Below are 18,986 nucleotides of genomic sequence, written 5' to 3' on the forward strand. Positions count from 1 at the left end.
GAAAGTAGTAGGAGTTGAACTTGATTCTCTCATTGTGAATCGTGGTATATATATATATAAAATTAGAAAAGAAAATGAAATTAATCATAATATGTCCTTATGGCACGTATATAAAATACAGATATATCTTACACTCCCCCTCAAGCTGGAGAATGTATGTATCATATAATCCCAGCTTGTTACATAGAAAAGTAACCCTATAATTTCCCAACGACTTAGTAAACATATCAACAAGTTAATCTTCAGACTTGACATATGATGTGGTTATTCACCACTGAAAAGCTTCTCATGAACAAAATGACAGTCCACTTTGATATGCTTCGTTCGCTCCAAAAACACCGGATTGGAAGCTATATGTATGGCTACCTGGTTATCACATAAAATACTCATAGGTGTCTCTACTGTGAAACCAATCTCCTGGAGAAAATGTCTCAACCAAATAAATTCACAAGAAGTATGAGACATGGCTCTATATTCAATTTCTGCACTTGATCTGACCACCATTGTTTACTTCTTGCTTTTCCACGATACAAGTTACCTCCTATGAAGGTACAATAACTTGTGGTGGACCTCTTGTTTGAGGGAGAACCAGCTCAATTTGCATCTATATTTCCCTCAATCTGAGTATAACCATTAGGCTTGTACAAGAGACCACGCCTTGAAAATCCCTTTAGGTGCCTCATAATACGCTGTACAGCTACCCAGTGTGGTATCGTAGGTGCTTCCATAAACTGACTCACAATGCTAATAACATGTGAGATATTTGGTTATGTGATGGTAAGGTAATTCAACTTTCCAATTAACCTCCTATATCTGTTGGAATCATCAAACACATCTCCTTGTTCAACTGTAATTTTCAACTTCTAGTCCGTGGGGGTACTCATTGGTTTGGACCCAAGTAACCCTATATCTTCTAACAAATTTAACACATAATTCCTCTGAGAGAGACTTATGCCATAACTTGAACGAGCCAACTCGATATCGAGAAAATGCCTCAATTTTCCCAAGTGCTTGGTATGAAATTTTTGTTGAAGATAAGACTTCAACTTTTGTATCCCATTAACATATCTACTAGTCAAAACAATGTCATCAATATAGACTATTAGCAACACATACCCCTTTTCAGTTTTTTGATGGAAAACTGAATGATCTGTCTGACACCGCATCATCCTAAATGCAAGAACCGCATCACTGAACTTACTAAACCATGCTCGTGGAGATTACTTCAAACCATAGAGTGCTCTCTGAAGCTTACACACTTTCCCAGTCTTCTCCTACGTTACGAACCCAGGTGGTTGCTCCATATACACTTCCTCATGTAAATCACCATGTAGGAAAACATTTTTAACATCTATCTGATACAAAGGTTAGTCAAACATAGCAGTTAATGCAATCAACACTTGAACAGAAGTAATTTTCGCAACTAGAGAGAAAGTCTCAACATAATCAACTCCATAAATTTGTGTGTATCCCTTAGCAACTAACCGAGCTTTCAATCTATCAATTGTGCTTTCAAGATGAAATTTAACAACGTAAACCCACATATAACCAACAACATGCTTTCCAGGAGGAAGAGAAACTAGATACCAAGTATCATTATGATGTAGAGCATCCATCTCATCAACCATAGCTATCCTCTATCCTGAGTAAGGTAAGGCATTCTAGAGATTCTTAGGAATAGAAACAGAAGAGACGATGGAGATAAAAGAAGATATTGAAGAAGACAACAAAGCATAAGAAACAAAATTAGAGATAGGATATCTAGTAATACAAGAACAGGTACCTTTGAGAGTAGCGATAGGTAATTCACTAGAAGATGAAGCAACATCCATTACCTGAATGGAAGGAGGTACTGGTATAAGAGGTGGAAATGAATCTTTAGACGACAAAGAAGTTGGTGTTGGCGGTGCAGTAGTGGTTCTCTTGTGATAAACTCGAAGTTGTGGAGTAGGATTGAATTTAGAAATAAGAACAGGAACAGGAATAAGGGAATACTCTCTAACATAGCATCAATAGATGATCAAGTAGAGAAGTATGGTGTAGACTCGAAAAATGTAACATCAGTACAAACAAAGTGTTTGCACAATGTGGGACTATGACATCGGTAACCCTTTTGGGTACGAGAGTACCCAAGAAATACACATTTCAAACTCTTGGGACTTAATTTATCATGACCAGGACTCAAGTGATGAACAAAATAGATACATCCAAAAACACGAGGAGGAAGATGAAAAACAAGACGATCAGGAAATAAGATTTGATGTGGAGAAGTACCATCAAGGACAACAATAGGCATACAGTTGATGAGATATCAAGCAATAAGCATAACCTCACTCTAGTAATATTTGGAAACTTTTATCTGAAACATTAAGGTACGAGTAACATCAAGTAAGTAGTGGTTTTTACGTTCAGCTACCCCATGTTGAGGGGTATGGACACAAGATGATTGATGAATGATATCGTGAGATTGCAAATAAGAAGTACAACGACCAAGAAAAAATTCTTTTGCATTATTAGAACGTAAAACGCATAAAGAAGTACCAAATGAAACTATTGAAATATATTAAATAACTCAGAATGATCCTTCATTAAAAATAACCAAGTCATCCACAAAAATAACAAAATATTTAAAGCCTAGATAAGAGGTAGTGGGGGAAGGATCCCGTACATCAGAATGTACTAAAAAAAAATGATTGAACTCTCTATGACTCACATTAAATAGAAAAGACACTCGATGGTGTTTGCTAAACTGACACGCTTTACAATTAAGTGTGAAGTCTTTATTTAAAACAAGAACTAGACTTCGTAATACTCGAGGAGAAGGATGACCAAGTTGGTAAAACCACTGAAAGGGGCTTGAACATGAATACGAGCTGCTAGAACTGGAGTACCATGGAGAAGATATAGACCATCTACTTCACGCCCACAACCAATCATCTTCTTTGTCTTTAGATCCTGAAACACATAGTGAGAAGGGAAAAATGTCATTGAACAACCCAATTTCTTTGTAAGTGATTTACAGAGAGAAGACTAAATGAAAATTTTGGAACATAAAATACCGAGGACAAAGAAATACTAGGATTGGGTTGTGAAGTTCTTAACCCAACAATTTTTGAGAATGACCCATCAGTTAATTTAACGTTTTGACAAGAAGATGGAGAAAAAGATGATAACAAGTGAGAATTATTTGACATATGATCTGGTGCACCAAAATCAATGATCCAGGGGCTCGTAGATGATAATAAACAAGTAGATACCTTACCAGTCTAGGTTAAAGTAGCAGTAGCTGATGAGTTGGAAACTCGTTTGTCATACTTCTCTCGAGAAAAGACAATGGATTCCTTCTGTATAATCTGGTTTGATGAAATAGAAGTTTGAATAACATCTTGAGTTAAAGATAATGAGGCTTGAGGGACAACTAGTCTCCCATGAATATCCCAACAAAAGTCAATAGTGTACCATCCTTACCACAATTGGTACACTTTTGGGTTTCACTACCTCAACGACTTCCCCCTAGATCTCTACTACCACCTCTACCTCCATGACCACCACCACGTCCCCCACAACTACCTTTGTGACCATGATCACCACGATCTCCAATGATAGCTAAAGCAGAGCGATCAATTGTAGGTTGGCCATTGTCTGATAGAGTGACCCTCTTTAGATTGGAGAAAACATCTACCAAGGAAGGAAGATTAGGACTTCTTAAAATCTAAGACTTGACTACATCATATTCTAGTCGGAGGGATGAAAGAAGACGAATAACATTTATATCCTCTCTTGTCTTCTGCATTTGAATGATATCATTGGAAATTGGTTGATATTGATTCATCTCTTCACACATACCCATCAATGAAGTGAAGGTTTGATCTAGAATTTTATCATTTTGCTATAAAGAGAAATACTATTGAGTGATCTTATAAATCTCCTTTGTAGTATCCAAAAACATAAAGTTGGCACTGATATGAGGTTCTATACTGTTCCACAACCAAATAACAATCTGAGCATCTTCTTGTTCTATACCTCAATGGCTTTTTCATCTAGAGAATCGGACTTCGGTTTGGTTAGATGAGATTTTTTACCCTTGGCCTTCAGAAAGATCTCCATAGCATTTGACCACTATATGTAGTTACTTCCATTTAAGAGAATGGAATTCATATGAATTCCAACCAAATTAGTAGATATACCCAAGATAGTCTTCTGCTCTATGATGAAATAATTGATTGCCCAATAATCGACAAAATTGCTCTACAATTTTCAACAATTCTCCCACAATTAATTTTCTTTTCCTTTTTAGTCAGATTTTTTTGTGAACTATTTTCTATTGTCGAAAAATTTTATCGATGCGAATTCCTTATAGCCAAGATCTGCGAAAAATCTCCAAAAAATAGAGAGAAATCTATCCTAGTGAAGTCGCGGGGTTCTAAAACTCCTTTAGATAAAATTGCAAGACTCCAAAATCTCTCAAGATGAAGTTGCAAGGTACCTTGAAAGCCAGAAACACAATCTGAAGCCTAATCAACCACTAATAACTGATGAAAATCCCTTGATCTATGATCATATTAAGAATTTTTTTCAATCACAAAGACAAAATCCTCAAGACAGAGGATTTTAACCACCACGAGGATAATAGGTACAAATCAGATTAGAAAAATCTAATTTATACTAAGAGAGAAATTCGGAAGAAGAGTAGATAGAACCAAAATCTGATCACTAGAGAAGGTTTGATACCATATAGAAGATTAGATTTGGGTTTAGAGAAGAAAAAAATGGAGAAAGCGGGGAGTCGAACATGACTCTCTCACTATGAACCGTAGTATATATATAATTAGAAAAGAAAATGAAATTAAACACATGCCCGTATGGCACATATATAAAATACTTGTTAAATAAGTTTGTGTCAAGTCTATGTCCTTTTTAGTCTTTTCCCTTTACTCATATTATGTAATACTTATATAGTTTAATTAGGGCTAATTAAATTTAAATTTTTCCTTTTTTTTTTTCCCTTAATCTTCTTCTCTCTATATTCGAACTTGGTATCAGAGCCTACGCTATCGACATCTTCTTCTCTTCTACAAACTCCATCTGTTCAACAACAGAGTTGCTGTTTCTTGGTTGTTTGTAGTTGTTGAACCATACGATGCCCATTGAACCATCCTCAGCAACTTGCGGCAACAGTCCTGTGGCTGTTTGACATTCACGACAACAGCAGAGGTGTTGCTTGTCATCCACGATAACTGCAGAGGTGCAGTTTGGGACTTGCGATCACTGCAAAAGGTTTTTTGGGTGGCTACGATCCTTGCAGAGGCGTTGTTGAGGTTTGAGAGCATCGCAGAAGGGGTTTTGGGTGGCTACGATCACTGCAGAGGTGCAGTTTTGGTAGCTACGATCACTGTAGAGGTGCTGTTTTTTGCAGAGGTGTTGATTTTTTGGTTTTTTAATCAGAAACATTACAGAGGTACAGTTTTGAATCACTGTAGAGGTGCTGTTTTGAGTCTACGATCATAAACTAACTTAGGAGTCTTTGTACGTGGAGGCTACGACACTTTCAACTCTGTAGTTTGGTGGCTGCGATCACAACAGATCCTAATTTGGAAGCTACTATTCCTATACGATCCCTCCAGACATTGTTAGAAGGCTCGCAACCTTGCTGGTTGTAGGTTACAGCCCCCACATAAGCTACTTTTCCTATACGATCCCTCGAGACACTGTTAGAAGGCTCGCAATCTTGCTGGTTGTAGGTTACAGCACCCCACATAATTTTTATTTTATTTTTAGTTTGACCTCCCTTCAAACCAAACCTCATCGATTCTCTTGATGGCCTCTGAGACATTATCTTCCTCGATCACTAATAATGGATCGAATGGCCTTCCTTCTCACTCAACCTATTTTCCAAGCATTCAAATTACTACCGTGAAATTAGATGTTCCTAATTATCTCCTTTGGGCCTGATCGATTGAAATGTTCATTGGTGGAAAGGGAAAGATCGGTTACCTCACAAGGACAGACAAATAACCTGCACAGACCGACGCTTCTTACTCCCATTGGTTTGCTAATGATTCATGGTTCGATCGTGGCTGGTTACATCTATGCAACCACATATTGCAGCTGATTTATGTTTTCTTCTACAGCAAAACAGATATGGGAGTCTGCTAAGAGCATTTACTTGCAACGTCAAAATAACGTTCGGATCTTTAACTTAGAGCGTGAGATTTCTCGTCTTTCGCAAGGTGATTATTCAGTTACCACCTATATCTCACAGTTACATGCTCGGTGGGAGGAGTTGACCTTTTATTCCTCATCCTATGACTGGAAGGACCCTCTTGATGAGACATTGTATGCATCCATTTTGGATAAGAATCGGGTTTTTCAGTTTCTGACTGGTCTCCGGGATGATTTTGAGTATGTGAGAGTTCATTTATTGGGTATGGATCCTTTTCCGTCCCTACAGATTGCGTATTCCTATGTCTTGGTTGATGAGAGTCGTCGCGCAGCTGTCCTACCCCTTTCTCCGGGAGATCATTCAGCTATGCTTGCTCGCCTACTTTCTCCACAGCCTCCCAGCGGGTCTTTGCCTACCTGTTAGCGACATAAGTATGATCATTGCGGAAAGTTGGGTCATGTGAAGACTCGCTATTATGCACTTCATGGTCATCCTAATCAGCATCGTCAACAGTCTCAACGATCTTCAGCTCATGTAGTTTCTCAGCAGACGACTGATTTAGCACCTCTTCAGCTATTACCTCCTCATCGGATTCGGTGTCTCTATCCCAAGCCGAGCTTGACAAGTTCAGAAAATTCTTCAATCAGATAGAGACTTCATCTCAGTCGGTTTCTACCTTTGCTCACTCAGGTACTTGTGCATCTGCACACAGTGTTTCCACCACTTCCTTACCATGGATTATTGATTCTGGTGCCTTAGATAACATAACCGGTATGTCCTCTCTATTTACAACCTATAGTGTTTGCTCTGGTCATCGCAAGGTTCGCCTGGTTGATGGTTCTTTGTCTTCTATAGCTGGTCAAGGTCTTTTACTTGTTACATCCTCTTTATCCTTAACTAACACACTACATGTTTTTCAACTTACTACTAACCTTGTATCCGTTAGTAGTCTTACCAAAAATTTGAACTGTAGTGTAACCTTTTACTCCTCTCATTGTGTCTTTCAGGATTTGGAGTTGAAGAGGACGATTGGCATTGGACGTGAAGTGAATGGATTGTATCTCCTGGATGTTCCCGGTTCACTTAGCACCCATTCCGCTCTTCAACTTAGTAGTAGTAGTAGTAGTCAATCTAATAAGGCTCATGTAATGCGTTGGCATTTACGCTTAGGTCATATTTCCTTTGGATATTTGAAACACATGTTCCCTAATTTATTTAATAACAACAATTTGCTTGATTTTTCTTGTGAGATTTTGTCAATTAGCTAAACATGTGCGTTCTTCTTATCCTATTAGTATGAATACTACTACACTTGCTATGTTTGACTTAATTCATTCTGATGTGTGAGGTCCTTCCCCCGTCACATCTACTCTTGGTTTTCATTATTTTGTCTTGTTCATTGATGACCACAGTCGTACCACTTGGGTTTATCTTATGAAACACAAGAGTGAGGTTTATGGGATCTTCAAGTAATTTCTTGCTATGGTTCATACCCAATTTGGTTGTACCATCAAGACCTTCTGATCATGGTATTGAGTACACCTATAGTGCAGTCTTAAAACTTTGTTTAGAGTCTGACGTTGAGCATCAAATGTCCAATGTTAAGACCCCTCAGCAGAACGGTCGATCAGAAAGAAAAAATCGTTATATTCTAGAGTTAGCCCGTGCCATTTCTATTGGTATGAACGTGCCCCAATCCTGTTGGGATGATGCAGTTCTTACTGCTGTTTACCTTATTAATCGGACCCCCTCAAGTATTCTTCAGTTTGTCACACCCCTCTCTAAGCTCTCTCTAGATCGTCCCGTATTTCCACTTCCTCCGCGTATTTTTGGGTGTGTCTGTTTTGTTCAAATTCTTGATCAAACCCGTATTAAACTTGACCCTAAGGTCGTCAAATGTATCTTTCTGGGTTATTCCTCTACTCAGAAAGGATACCGTTGTTACCATCCTCATTCTCGACGACGTTTCATTTCTCGAGATGTTTCCTTTTTTGAGCATACTCCTTATTATAGTGGGTCCGTTGGCATTTAATCTGAGTGGTTTCCTCTAGATTCACCTGATGATCCATCTCCTTCTTTATTTCCCCTTCCCATGCCTGCTCCTCCTTCTCCCCCCGTCAGTTCGTCCCCTTCTCCATTGCAGGTTTATTCTCGACGTCCACGTGATACTACCATCCCTTCTATGCCCGACCAGCTCGCCTCCAGCTCCGCCTCTGTCTGTTCTTTGTGATGATCGTCCTATTGCCACTCGTAAGGGTAAGCGCACTTGTACCTATCCCATTTCTAATTATATATCTGATTCTACACTCTCACCCTCCTATCGGAGTTTTCGTGCTTCTGTTTTCGCTGTTTCTCTTCCTACTACTGTTGCAGATGCTATTGCCCATCTTTAGTGGCGAGCAGCTATGATCGATGAATTGACTGCTCTTGAAAAGATTTAAACTTGGGAACTTGTTTCTCTTTCGCCTGAAAGGAAAGCTGTGGGTTGTTGCTCGGTATTCACGCTTAAGCATAATCCGGATGGTTCCATTGCTTGTTATAAGGCCCATCTAGTGGCCAAAGGTTATGCTCCGACTTATGGGCTTGATTATCAAGAAACTTTTGCTCCGGTTGCCAAGATGACTACCATTCGAGTTCTCCTTTCTATTGTTGCTATCAGAGGGTGGCCTCTCTTTCAGTTAGATGTCAAGAATGTTTTTTTCAATGGTGATTTTCAGAAAGAAGTCTATATGGTCCAACCTCCTGGGTTTCTTACTTCTACTTCTCCTGCCTATGTTTGTCGTCTTCGTCGGTTTCTTTATGGCCTGAAACAATCTCCTCGTGCCTGGTCTGAGCGCTTCACTAAGTCTATGCATCAGTTTGGATTTCATCAGAGTTCTGCTGATCACACCTTGTTCTTGCGTCACTCCCAAGGCAAAACTGTTGCTCTGATTGTGTATGTGGATGATATTGTCATTACTGGAGATGATGGCAATGGCCTTATCGAGGTCAAAACTTAGGACGCCAATTTGAGATTAAAAACCTTGGACATCTTCGCTATTTTCTGAGTATTGAGGTTGCGAGGTTCCAGTCCGGTATATTTCTTTCTCAGTGTAAGTATGTCCTTGATCTACTTGATGACTCTGGTCAGCTTGGATCCTGTGCAGCTGATACTCCTATTGAGCAGAATCACAGGTTGGCTGATTTTGAGGGGGAGTGTTTGTCCGATATTGGTCAATATCAGCGTCTTGTGGGAAAATTGATCTACTTGTCTATGACTTGTCCTGACATTGTCTATGCTGTTAGTGTTGTAAGTCAGTTTATGCACTCGCCTCTCATCTTACTGTTGTTTGTCGTATTCTTAGATACCTTAAGGGATGTCCTGGTCGGGGTATTTTATTCAAAAATCATTGCCATCTTCGCGTTGAGGCATGGACAGATGCAGATTATGCTGGTTCAGTGACTGATAGAAGGTCTACTTCTGGGTATTGTATTAAAGTTGGTGGTAACTTGGTAACCTAGCGCAGTAAGAAGCAGGATGTGGTTTCTTAGTCGAGTGTTGAGTCAGAATACAGAGTTATGGTACTTGGAGTATGTGAGTTGTTGTGGCTCAAGATCTTACTAGCTGATTTATGTCTTCCTGTGCCGACCCCTTTCTTACTATTTTGCTATAATAAGTCAGCTATTAACATAGTTGCAAATCTAGTTCAGTATGACAGAACGAAGCATATTGAAGTTGATTGTCATTTCATTCGAGAAAAGATTGTTTCTAGACAGATTTGTACTCCCTTTGTTCTTACATCTCAATAACTCGCTGATGTTCTTACTAAAGGTGTTAGTAAAGCCTCCTTTGAAGATGTCTTGTCCAAATTGGGTGGTGTTGATATCCACGTACCAACTTGAGGGGGAGTGTTAAATAAGTCTGTGTCAAGTTTATGTTCTTTTTAGTCTTTTCCCTTTACTCATATTATGTAATACTTATATAATCTAATTAGGGCTAATTAAATTTAAATTTTTCCTTTTTTTTCCCTTAATCTTCTTCTCTCTATATTCGAACTATACTGATACATCTAACAGATGTCAAGCATGAATTAAAAGTTTTGGTACATTATAAGTGACAAAATTATAGGGTATTTTATATATTTTTAAGAAAATATCATGTTATTTTTGATGAATGATAGTTATAATTATTTGCTACCTATAGTCTATAGTACCTAGCATATGGGATTATTTGGTACTTAAAGTATATGTGAATGGTTTTCAAATTCTTTTCTTTGTTAAAGTTCGTTTGTCTGTGGTATGCACTGGATTGCACTCCATTTGCATTGGAGTGTTTGCAAGGTGAGGACAGAAATTCTTTAGCTCTTTTGTTTGGGTTTATTTGAGGGTGTAGTTTCGATAATCTTTGAGATCTATAAGAATGCTAGTTATAATTTTTATGACTGGTGCAAGAGTATTTCATGTATATCTATCATTACCATAAGTGAAATTGTTAAAATGGAGTTTTGATTTCATTGTGCCATCTATGAAAAATTGTGAATATCCAATGTTCCTAGCTTTTGCGTTTTCTTGGGTCCAATTTAAGATCACAAGGATTTTGGCTGTTTTATTTCTTTATGCAGGTCTATTTGATAATGTTGGTGATTGTTTCAAGTTTAAACATATTTCTTCCTCTTTGTCATGTATCCTAATCAACTTGGCAATGTTATGCTGGGGTTTATTTGCTTCATTTTTTCACAGGTTCACATATGCATGTCTAGAGGAGACACTTTCCCTAATCTTCATGGGCAGCTTGACGTGAAGGGCCTGAGCTTCCAGATATTAGATGCTCCATCATCTTTTTCAGTAAGTTCCAACTCCGTTTGTTGCTTTGAAACTCATGACCTTTTCTGGATGTCTTCTTGATGCAAACTCTTTTTTATCATTTTTATCCTACTATTGTTCAATGGTGAAAAAAATTATTTTGTTTGAACAATAGGCATCACAATATAGAATTTGGTGATTATCTTATTTTAGAAACCCATTTTTCTAGTTTGGTCCAATATATAGTTAGATATTTGTCATGTAAGTGACAAGCATCCAATCCGTTTGCAACATGTTGGTGGTGGATAAGTGACGTGTTGAGGTCATGATTGTTGAATAAGTGTTGTGTAGGTGACATTTAAGTCATTTGAGATAGAGACATTAGCTGCACATCTCGAGGGATAGAGATGCGTTCTTTTTACCCATATGGAGTGATGTAGTGTAGAATACACAAACCTAGGGTTTATGTTAAAAATCAGGTTCTAGGGTGAAATCCCAAGAAGTAGGAGTAATAAAGAATCTCCATGTCGAGGAAAACAGACTAGAAACTTTAATCTTGGTTTGAGATTGAAGGAAATCAATCACAAACAGTAAAATATTTTTTTTGATCAGTATAAAGATTTTATAAATATTGGGAAAAAAAAGAGAGTACAAAGGAGGCCGATGTGGCCCCCTAAGAAATACATCAAAAACCAAACGAAGCAAAACGAAAGCTAAGCAAAAACATAGACAAAAACAAAAGGAAAACCACAAGCAAAATGAGCAATACTAAGAGATACACAAGCTTTCCCAATTAAACTCAAAAATCTTCAAAGAAAACCCCAGAAAACTCCTTGCTTAGCTTGAGCTAAGAGAACACCAGCCCTAGTATCTCCATGAACACCATGTGCGCGTTGTTCTCCTTGTCTTTGAACACCTTGTTGTTTTTCTCCTTCTAGAGACCCCACACTATGGCCGAAGGAAGAATGGACCACAAGTTCCTCTTTTTGTGATAGAAGATATTATAGTCCCAACCATCTAACAGAGAACGAAAGTTATTGGGAAGAAACCAACTCATATGATACATGGAAAGAAATGAATACCAAATACCTCGTGAGAAAGAACAATGAATAAGAATATGATCAACAGATTCATACAAAGGGGGCAACAATTGAGAGTATTCCACCCTTTAGAAATCAGATTTCTACAGTGAGAATCCTCCCCACGGAGGCAAGCCTAGTAAGGAAGGATACTTTGGTAAGAATAAAATTGGACCAAATGGAAAAGGTTGGGGAAAAATTAATTGACCTTGGGAGAAGGGTTTTATAAAAAGACCTAACAGTAAATCTCTTATCTTTAGCGTTGACCCACTCCCTCTTGTCCTGATCATTTTCCTTGAGTTGGACTTCATTTAAAAGGTTGAGAAGAGATGTCACTTCGGTTATTTCCTAATCGTTGAAGTTCCTCCTAAAACCCAAGTGCCAAGAATAAGTATTCTCGATGCGTCTCAGACATTGTTCTATCGAACAATTTCTCTTTAAGGTGCAAGCATACAAAGATGCGTGTTGAGATGACAGAGCTAAAGTCTCACACCACCAATCTTCCCAAAAGCGAACCCTATTCCCTCGCCCCACCCTAAAACTAGTCTCTTTTTTCGAATCACCAACCCTTTTCAAAATCTCCCTCCATACATTACAACCCTATGACCCTTTCGCCTTCCCACTATACTAACCAAACAAATTTTCTACATATTCGTATGCACCACTTTCCTTTATACGCATTCCCTCTCTTCTCCAAACCTCCACAACCATTTTCCCAATAGAGCTTTATTTAACCTTAGACCCCTTAATCCCCAATCCTTCATTGCTCTTTGGGAAACAAATAACCTTCCACTTTACCAAATGATATTTTCTCCCTCCATTTTTATCATTCCAAAGAAAATTCTTCACAAGTCTTCCAATGCAAATCTCCACCGATTTGGGCATCAAGAAAAGAGATAGAAAGTAGATGAGCAATCTAGGCAATGTACTTTTAATCAATGTCATCTTTACCCCCCCCCCCCTAAGACAAATATCTAGCTTTCCACATACTCAACTTCTTCTTCATTCTCTCAATCACTCCATCCAATATGCTCGTATAATTGTATGGTGCTCCAAAAGGAAGACCTAAGTAGGAGGGAAGATCGTCACTAGAGCACTTCAATATAGCTGCTAACACCGGAAGATCTTGGACAATACCTACACCAAAAAGTTTACTCTTTTGCAAGTTAATGTGAAGGCCAGAGATTACCTCAAAACAACTTAATAATACACGTACTGATCTCATCTCATCTCTAGAGTGGTCTAAGAATACTAAAGTATCGTTAACAAAGAATGAATTACACGATGAAAAATGGGGTCATAACAATGATACCCCTTTAAATAGACGAGTAACCCAAGAAAACACAATGAATGGCTTTGTCATCTAATTTCGTGCGATGCGGCTTTTTGTTCTGAATGTAAGAAGTACATCCAAAGACTCTAGGTGTAATAGGGAAGAGAGTGCTATTAGGTTGAAGAACATGAAGAGACATTTGTCCCCCTAAGATACGACTTGGAGCGGTTAAGGAGAAAAGCCGCAGTGAGGACTACCATATTCCAATATTACTTGGGAACATGCATCTCTCAAAGAAGACATCGGATAATATTCATAAGATGACGATTTTTGCGTTTTACCACCCTGTTCTGTTCAGAAGTGTAGGTACAAGTCAACTGGTGAAGCATACCATGCTTATGAAGATGATATCGAATCCCATTAGAAATATATTCTCCTTTGTTATCAGACCAAAAAGATTTAACAATGATGCTATTTTGGGTCTGAATCATTTTAAGAAAATTAATAAAAATAGGAAGCACCTCAGAATGAGAACGCATCAAGTAAATCCAATTACAACGAGAATAGTTATCAATATATGTAACATAATATCTATGACCATTAAAAGCAGTAATAGGGGAAGACTCCCACATATCAGAATGAACAAATCAAATATTGTATTAAATCGATGCATGCGAGGAATATAAGAAGTACGTGTGTATTTAGAAAGCTCATACACAAAGCACTAAAACTTATGTCCACTATAAAAAATTTTTAAAGCAGGAAATAAAGAGCATAAGTGTTGGAAATTAACATGTCCTAAGCGAGCATGCCATAAATCTAAAGTCTGAGAAGAAAAAGTATGATTCCTGGAAAGTGGAAGTACAAACGTCGGAACTGTAGTAAGTTGAGATCCAAACAAGTATAGCCCATCTCTTTCACACCCCTTCTCAAAAATCCTCCTCGAAGTCAGCTCCTGAAAAATACAGTAAGTAGGAAAAAAAGTTACAGAGCAATTTAGAGATTTAGTAATACTACTAATAGACAAAATGTTAAGAGATAGATTAGGAACATGAAGCACAGAGTTAAGAGAAAAATCAGAGGATAAGGGGATGGTACCTTAGCTATGGATAGGAGTAAGAGACTCATCAGCAAGACGAACCTCCTTATGAGTAATAGGAAAAATAGAAGAACTAAAATGGCTAGACTCACTGGTCATGTGATCAGAAGCATCAGAATCAATTACCTAAGTTAGAGGAGCAGAGTTAGACTGAGTAACATGAAATGTAGAAGATGTACCTGGGGGCGTGGTAACTGAGGCCATAGTTGAAGATGAATAAGTATGAGCATGGATCTGATCTCGTACAATAATGGCAGTTTGAGTTTGGAGTTGTTGCAGATCAATAGTGGCACAAGAAACAAGAGTATCAGTAGAGGGATTGATGATGACTCTACAGTAGTAGCAAGGGGAGTAGACTGTCCCAAAGATGGGGTAATAGAAGATCGCAACAGATGGGGATAAAGATGAAAGCAATGGGCATTCTCATGACCAATCTTCCCACAATGGTTGTAAGTAAGACTCTGCCTTTCCCATGGCCATGGTCTCCACGACCTCGACTCCCAGATCTCTGAGTACGAGAGTCAGAAAAACTCAAATTGGCTACTATAACCATCTGATTTGTAGTTGGAGCATAGATAATACCAAGGGCCTAAATTTGAGAGGAAATTACACGATGACGACGCTCATCATTATTAATGGTTACAAATGTCTTCAATAAAGAGGGTAACGAGGTGGTGTTAAGGATCTAGGTCTGAAGTGTCTCGAACTTCAGACGTAAACCCATAAGAAACTGGTATGTCTGGTTTTTAGCAATTCACATAATCACAAACTTAGTTGCTTCTGCAGACAACTCAGCCATAGACTCATAATGAGAGAGCTCCTCCCAACGAGACTGAAGGAACCCGAAGTAGTCAATTACACTTTGAGTCGCTTGGGTAGCTTGAGCGATGTCTCAATAAAACTCGAAATCCTCAAGTCATTCCCAAGATGCGATTGTGTTTGAGTGAGAGCTGACCACAATGAAGAAACAGTCTCATGATATATGAACATGGTGTACATGCGTTGCTTCATGGAGTTAAAGAGCCATCCAAGGATAATGCAATGGTTAATCTCCCATTGTTCAATTTTGGGATCAGTAAGGGGTGGTTTATTGGTGGTGCCCAACAACCATCCGGATTTTCCTCAACTCCCCAAATAAGGCCTAACTGATCGAGATCAGGATTGAAAATTCCAACCATCTAAAAGAGCATAAGTAATGTGTTGTGTTGAGAGGTGTGCTTGAAGAATGGAATTGGAGTCCTTAGTCTCTTGATGCAATGTCACTGCTTACTACAATCAAAACAATTGAAACTTTAGTTTGAAGGGAGATCACCATAGTTCCAAAAACACACAAAATTGTTGCAGTCGAAAGATAACCAAGGGGCCAAGTAGAAACCACCACAAATAGCTCCCTACTTGTTGTCGTAGGTCAGAAAGTTAACTGGGCTGCTGTTGTAGGGATTCACATAAACTTTGTGATGTGGCAAATACCAACACAACAATCTGTTGCTGTTGTAAGCCCTCAAATCAGGCTGGCTGTTGTAAGCCCTCAAATCAAGCTGGCTATTGTAGGGCTTCACAGAAGCCTGTGTTAATGTCATAAATATCCACATAACAATCTACTGCTGTTGTAAGCCCCCAAATCTGGCCGATTGCTATTGTAGGGCTTCACATAGCCCCCAGAACCCTTTTACTTGCAGTCGTACGTCTCCCAAAATCCTGCTGTTGGTGTCGTATGTCCCCAAACTAGGTTGTTTGCTGTCGTATGACCACAAACCAGGCTGGCTACTGTCGTAGATGCTTATAGAGCAAGCTGCTGCTATCGTAGGTCAAAAAATATAGCAGTCTGCTATTGTCGTGGGTCACTAACACCTCCTAGGTGACTGTTGATGTCACAAATGCCAAAGGGAAACTGCTAAGGTGCTGTTGCACTCACCTACACAGTCCATTGTGGCTGTCGTAGGTCACATAAAAAAAATGGCTTTGTAGAATAGCAGCAAGGGTAAGAGAAAGAATCCTATCAAAGGGTAGAAAAAGTCACAGTGCAGAATTGTAGCATGTTAAAAAACTCAGGAAATAATTTATTGCTACATGGGATAAAGAGGGTATGAATTGAAGATAAAAAAAACCCTCAAAGGGGAGACTTTCTAACCAAGTTGCAGCTAGGTTAGTAGGTTTCAAGATCCAGGGATTTTGAGAAGGGAGGAAAAGAGGAGAGGAGAAGAGATAAGAAGAAACTTCAAGGTCCCAAAGGAAATCGAAGAGGAGAACCCAAAGAGAGAGTGAGACTTCCTTTAGAAAGCTCTGATACTAAGAAGAATTATAGAAAGTAATAGACAAGCCTCATAATGAAAGAGTTAAAAATTGAGAGAAGAAATTCAAACTTGATTAATTAGCCCTAATTAGGCTTTAAAGGTATTACATAATCCAATATGAGAAAAAGACTAAAAAGGACATATAGACTTATTTAACACTCCCCTCAAGTTGGTGCGTGGATATCAACAACGCCCAACTTGGACAGGACGCCTTCAAAGGTGGTTTTGCTAACACCTTTGGTAAGAACATCAACGAGTTGTTGAGATGCAAGAACAAAGGGAGTACAAATTTATCCAGAAACGATTTTTTCTGTAATGAAATGACAATCAAATTCGATATATTTTGTCTTGTCATACTGAATTGGATTTGCGTTATGTTAATAGCTGTTTTATTATCGCAATATAGTAAGAATGGGACTGGCACAGGAAGACACAAGTCAGCTAGTAAGATCTTGAGGCACAACAACTCACACACTCCAAGTGCCATAACTTTGTATTCTGACCCAGCACTCGACCGAGGAATCACATCGTGTTTCTTACCACGCCAAGTTATCAAGTTGCCACCAACTTTATTATAGTACTTAGAAGTAGACCGTCTATCAGTCACTAAACCAGTATAATCTGCATCTGTCCATACCTTAACACGAAGATGACCATGATTCTTGAACAAAATACCTCGACCAGGACATCCTTAAGATATCTACGAATACGATAGACTACAATAAGATGAGATGTTCAAGGTGAGTGCATAAACTGACTTACACGCTAACATCATAGGCAATGTCAGGGCGAGTCATAGACAAATAGATCAATTTTCCCACAAGATGCTGATACTGACCAATATTCGACGCACACTCTCCCTCAGAATCATCCAACATGTGATTCTGCTTAATAGGAGTATTAGCAGGACGAGAACCAAGTTGACCGGAGTCATTGAGTAAATTAAGGACATACTTATTCTGAGAAATAAATATACCGGCTCGGGACCGTGCAATCTCAATACCCAGAAAATAGCTAAGATGCCCAAGGTCATTAATCTCAAATTGACGGCTTAAGTAAGTTTTTACCTCGGTAATGCATCATCATCATCTCCAGTAAGAACAATATCATCCACATAAACAATTAGGTAACAATTTTACCCTGGGAGTGACGCAAGAAAAAAGTGTGATCAGCTGATGGAATCCAAACTGATGCATGGCCATAGTAAAACGCTCAAACCATGTGCGAGGAGACTACTTCACTCCATAAAGAGAACGACGAAGATGACAGACATGGGTAGGAGAAGTAGATGTAAGAAACCCAGGAAATTGGACCATATAAACTTCTTCCTGAAGATCACCATTGAGAAATGCCTTCTTGACATCTAACTAATAGAGAGGGCAGCCTCTGATAGCAATAACAGAAAGGAGAACGCGAATGGTGGTCATCTTGGCAACCGGAGTAAATGTCTCTTGATAATTAAATCCCATAAGTCTGAGCATAACCCTTGGTCACTAGACAGGCCTTATAATGAGCAATAGAACCATTCGGATTATGCTTAAGGGTGAAAATCTAGCAACATCCCACAACTTTTTTTTTAGGTGGGAGAACAAGTTTCCAAGTCTGAGTCTTTTCAAACGCATTCAACTTATCAATCATAACTGCTCGCCACTCAGGATGGGTAATAGCATCTGCAACAGTAGTATGAAGAGAAACAGTGGAAACAGAAAAAAGAAAACTCCGATAGGAGGGTGAGAGTGCAGAATCAAATATATAATTAGAAATGGGATAAGTACAAGTGCGCTTACCCTTACGAGTGGCAATAGGACGATCATCACAGGGAACAGGAGGAGGCGGAGCTGGTCTGGCATAAGAGTGATGGTAGTATCACATGGATGCAGACAGAAAACCTGCAGGGGAGGAGGTGATAAACTGACAGGGGGTGGAGAGGGAGGAACAGGTAAGGGAAGAGGAAATGGAACATAGAGGGGATCATCAGGAGAGGCTAAGGGAAACCACTTAGATTGAATGCCAATGGATCCACTGTAGTATGAGGTATGCTCAAAAAAGAAAACATCCTGAGAAATGAAACGCCGTCGAGAAGGAGGATGATAACAACGATAGCTTTTTTGGGTAGAGGAATAACCTAAAAAAATATATTTTACGACCTTAGGGTCAAGTTTAGTACGAGTTTGGTCAAGAATTTGAACAAATCATACGCACCCAAACACACGCAGAGACAGAGGAAACACGGGACTATCCGGATAGAGCTAAGTGAGGGGCGTGTCAAATTGAAGAATTCGGGAGGAGGTTCGAT

The 18,986-nt window shown here is 38.9% G+C and overlaps 1 protein-coding gene across 1 annotated transcript in view; it reads left to right on the plus strand.

Annotated features, from left to right (window-relative positions):
• Nucleotides 1-18,986, plus strand: part of EMB2410 (embryo defective 2410) — an 80,613-nt gene that overhangs the window by 29,125 nt on the left and 32,502 nt on the right. Inside the window, exon 5 of the mRNA XM_086417571.1 lies at nucleotides 10,883-10,987. Within this exon, the coding sequence (XP_086273697.1) occupies nucleotides 10,883-10,987 (105 nt within the window). The remainder of the gene's footprint in view (nucleotides 1-10,882; nucleotides 10,988-18,986) is intronic.

Source organism: Akebia trifoliata, chromosome 12, assembly GCF_017979445.1.
Source record: "Akebia trifoliata isolate Shusen 1 chromosome 12, ASM1797944v1, whole genome shotgun sequence".
Taxonomy (NCBI): domain Eukaryota; kingdom Viridiplantae; phylum Streptophyta; class Magnoliopsida; order Ranunculales; family Lardizabalaceae; genus Akebia; species Akebia trifoliata.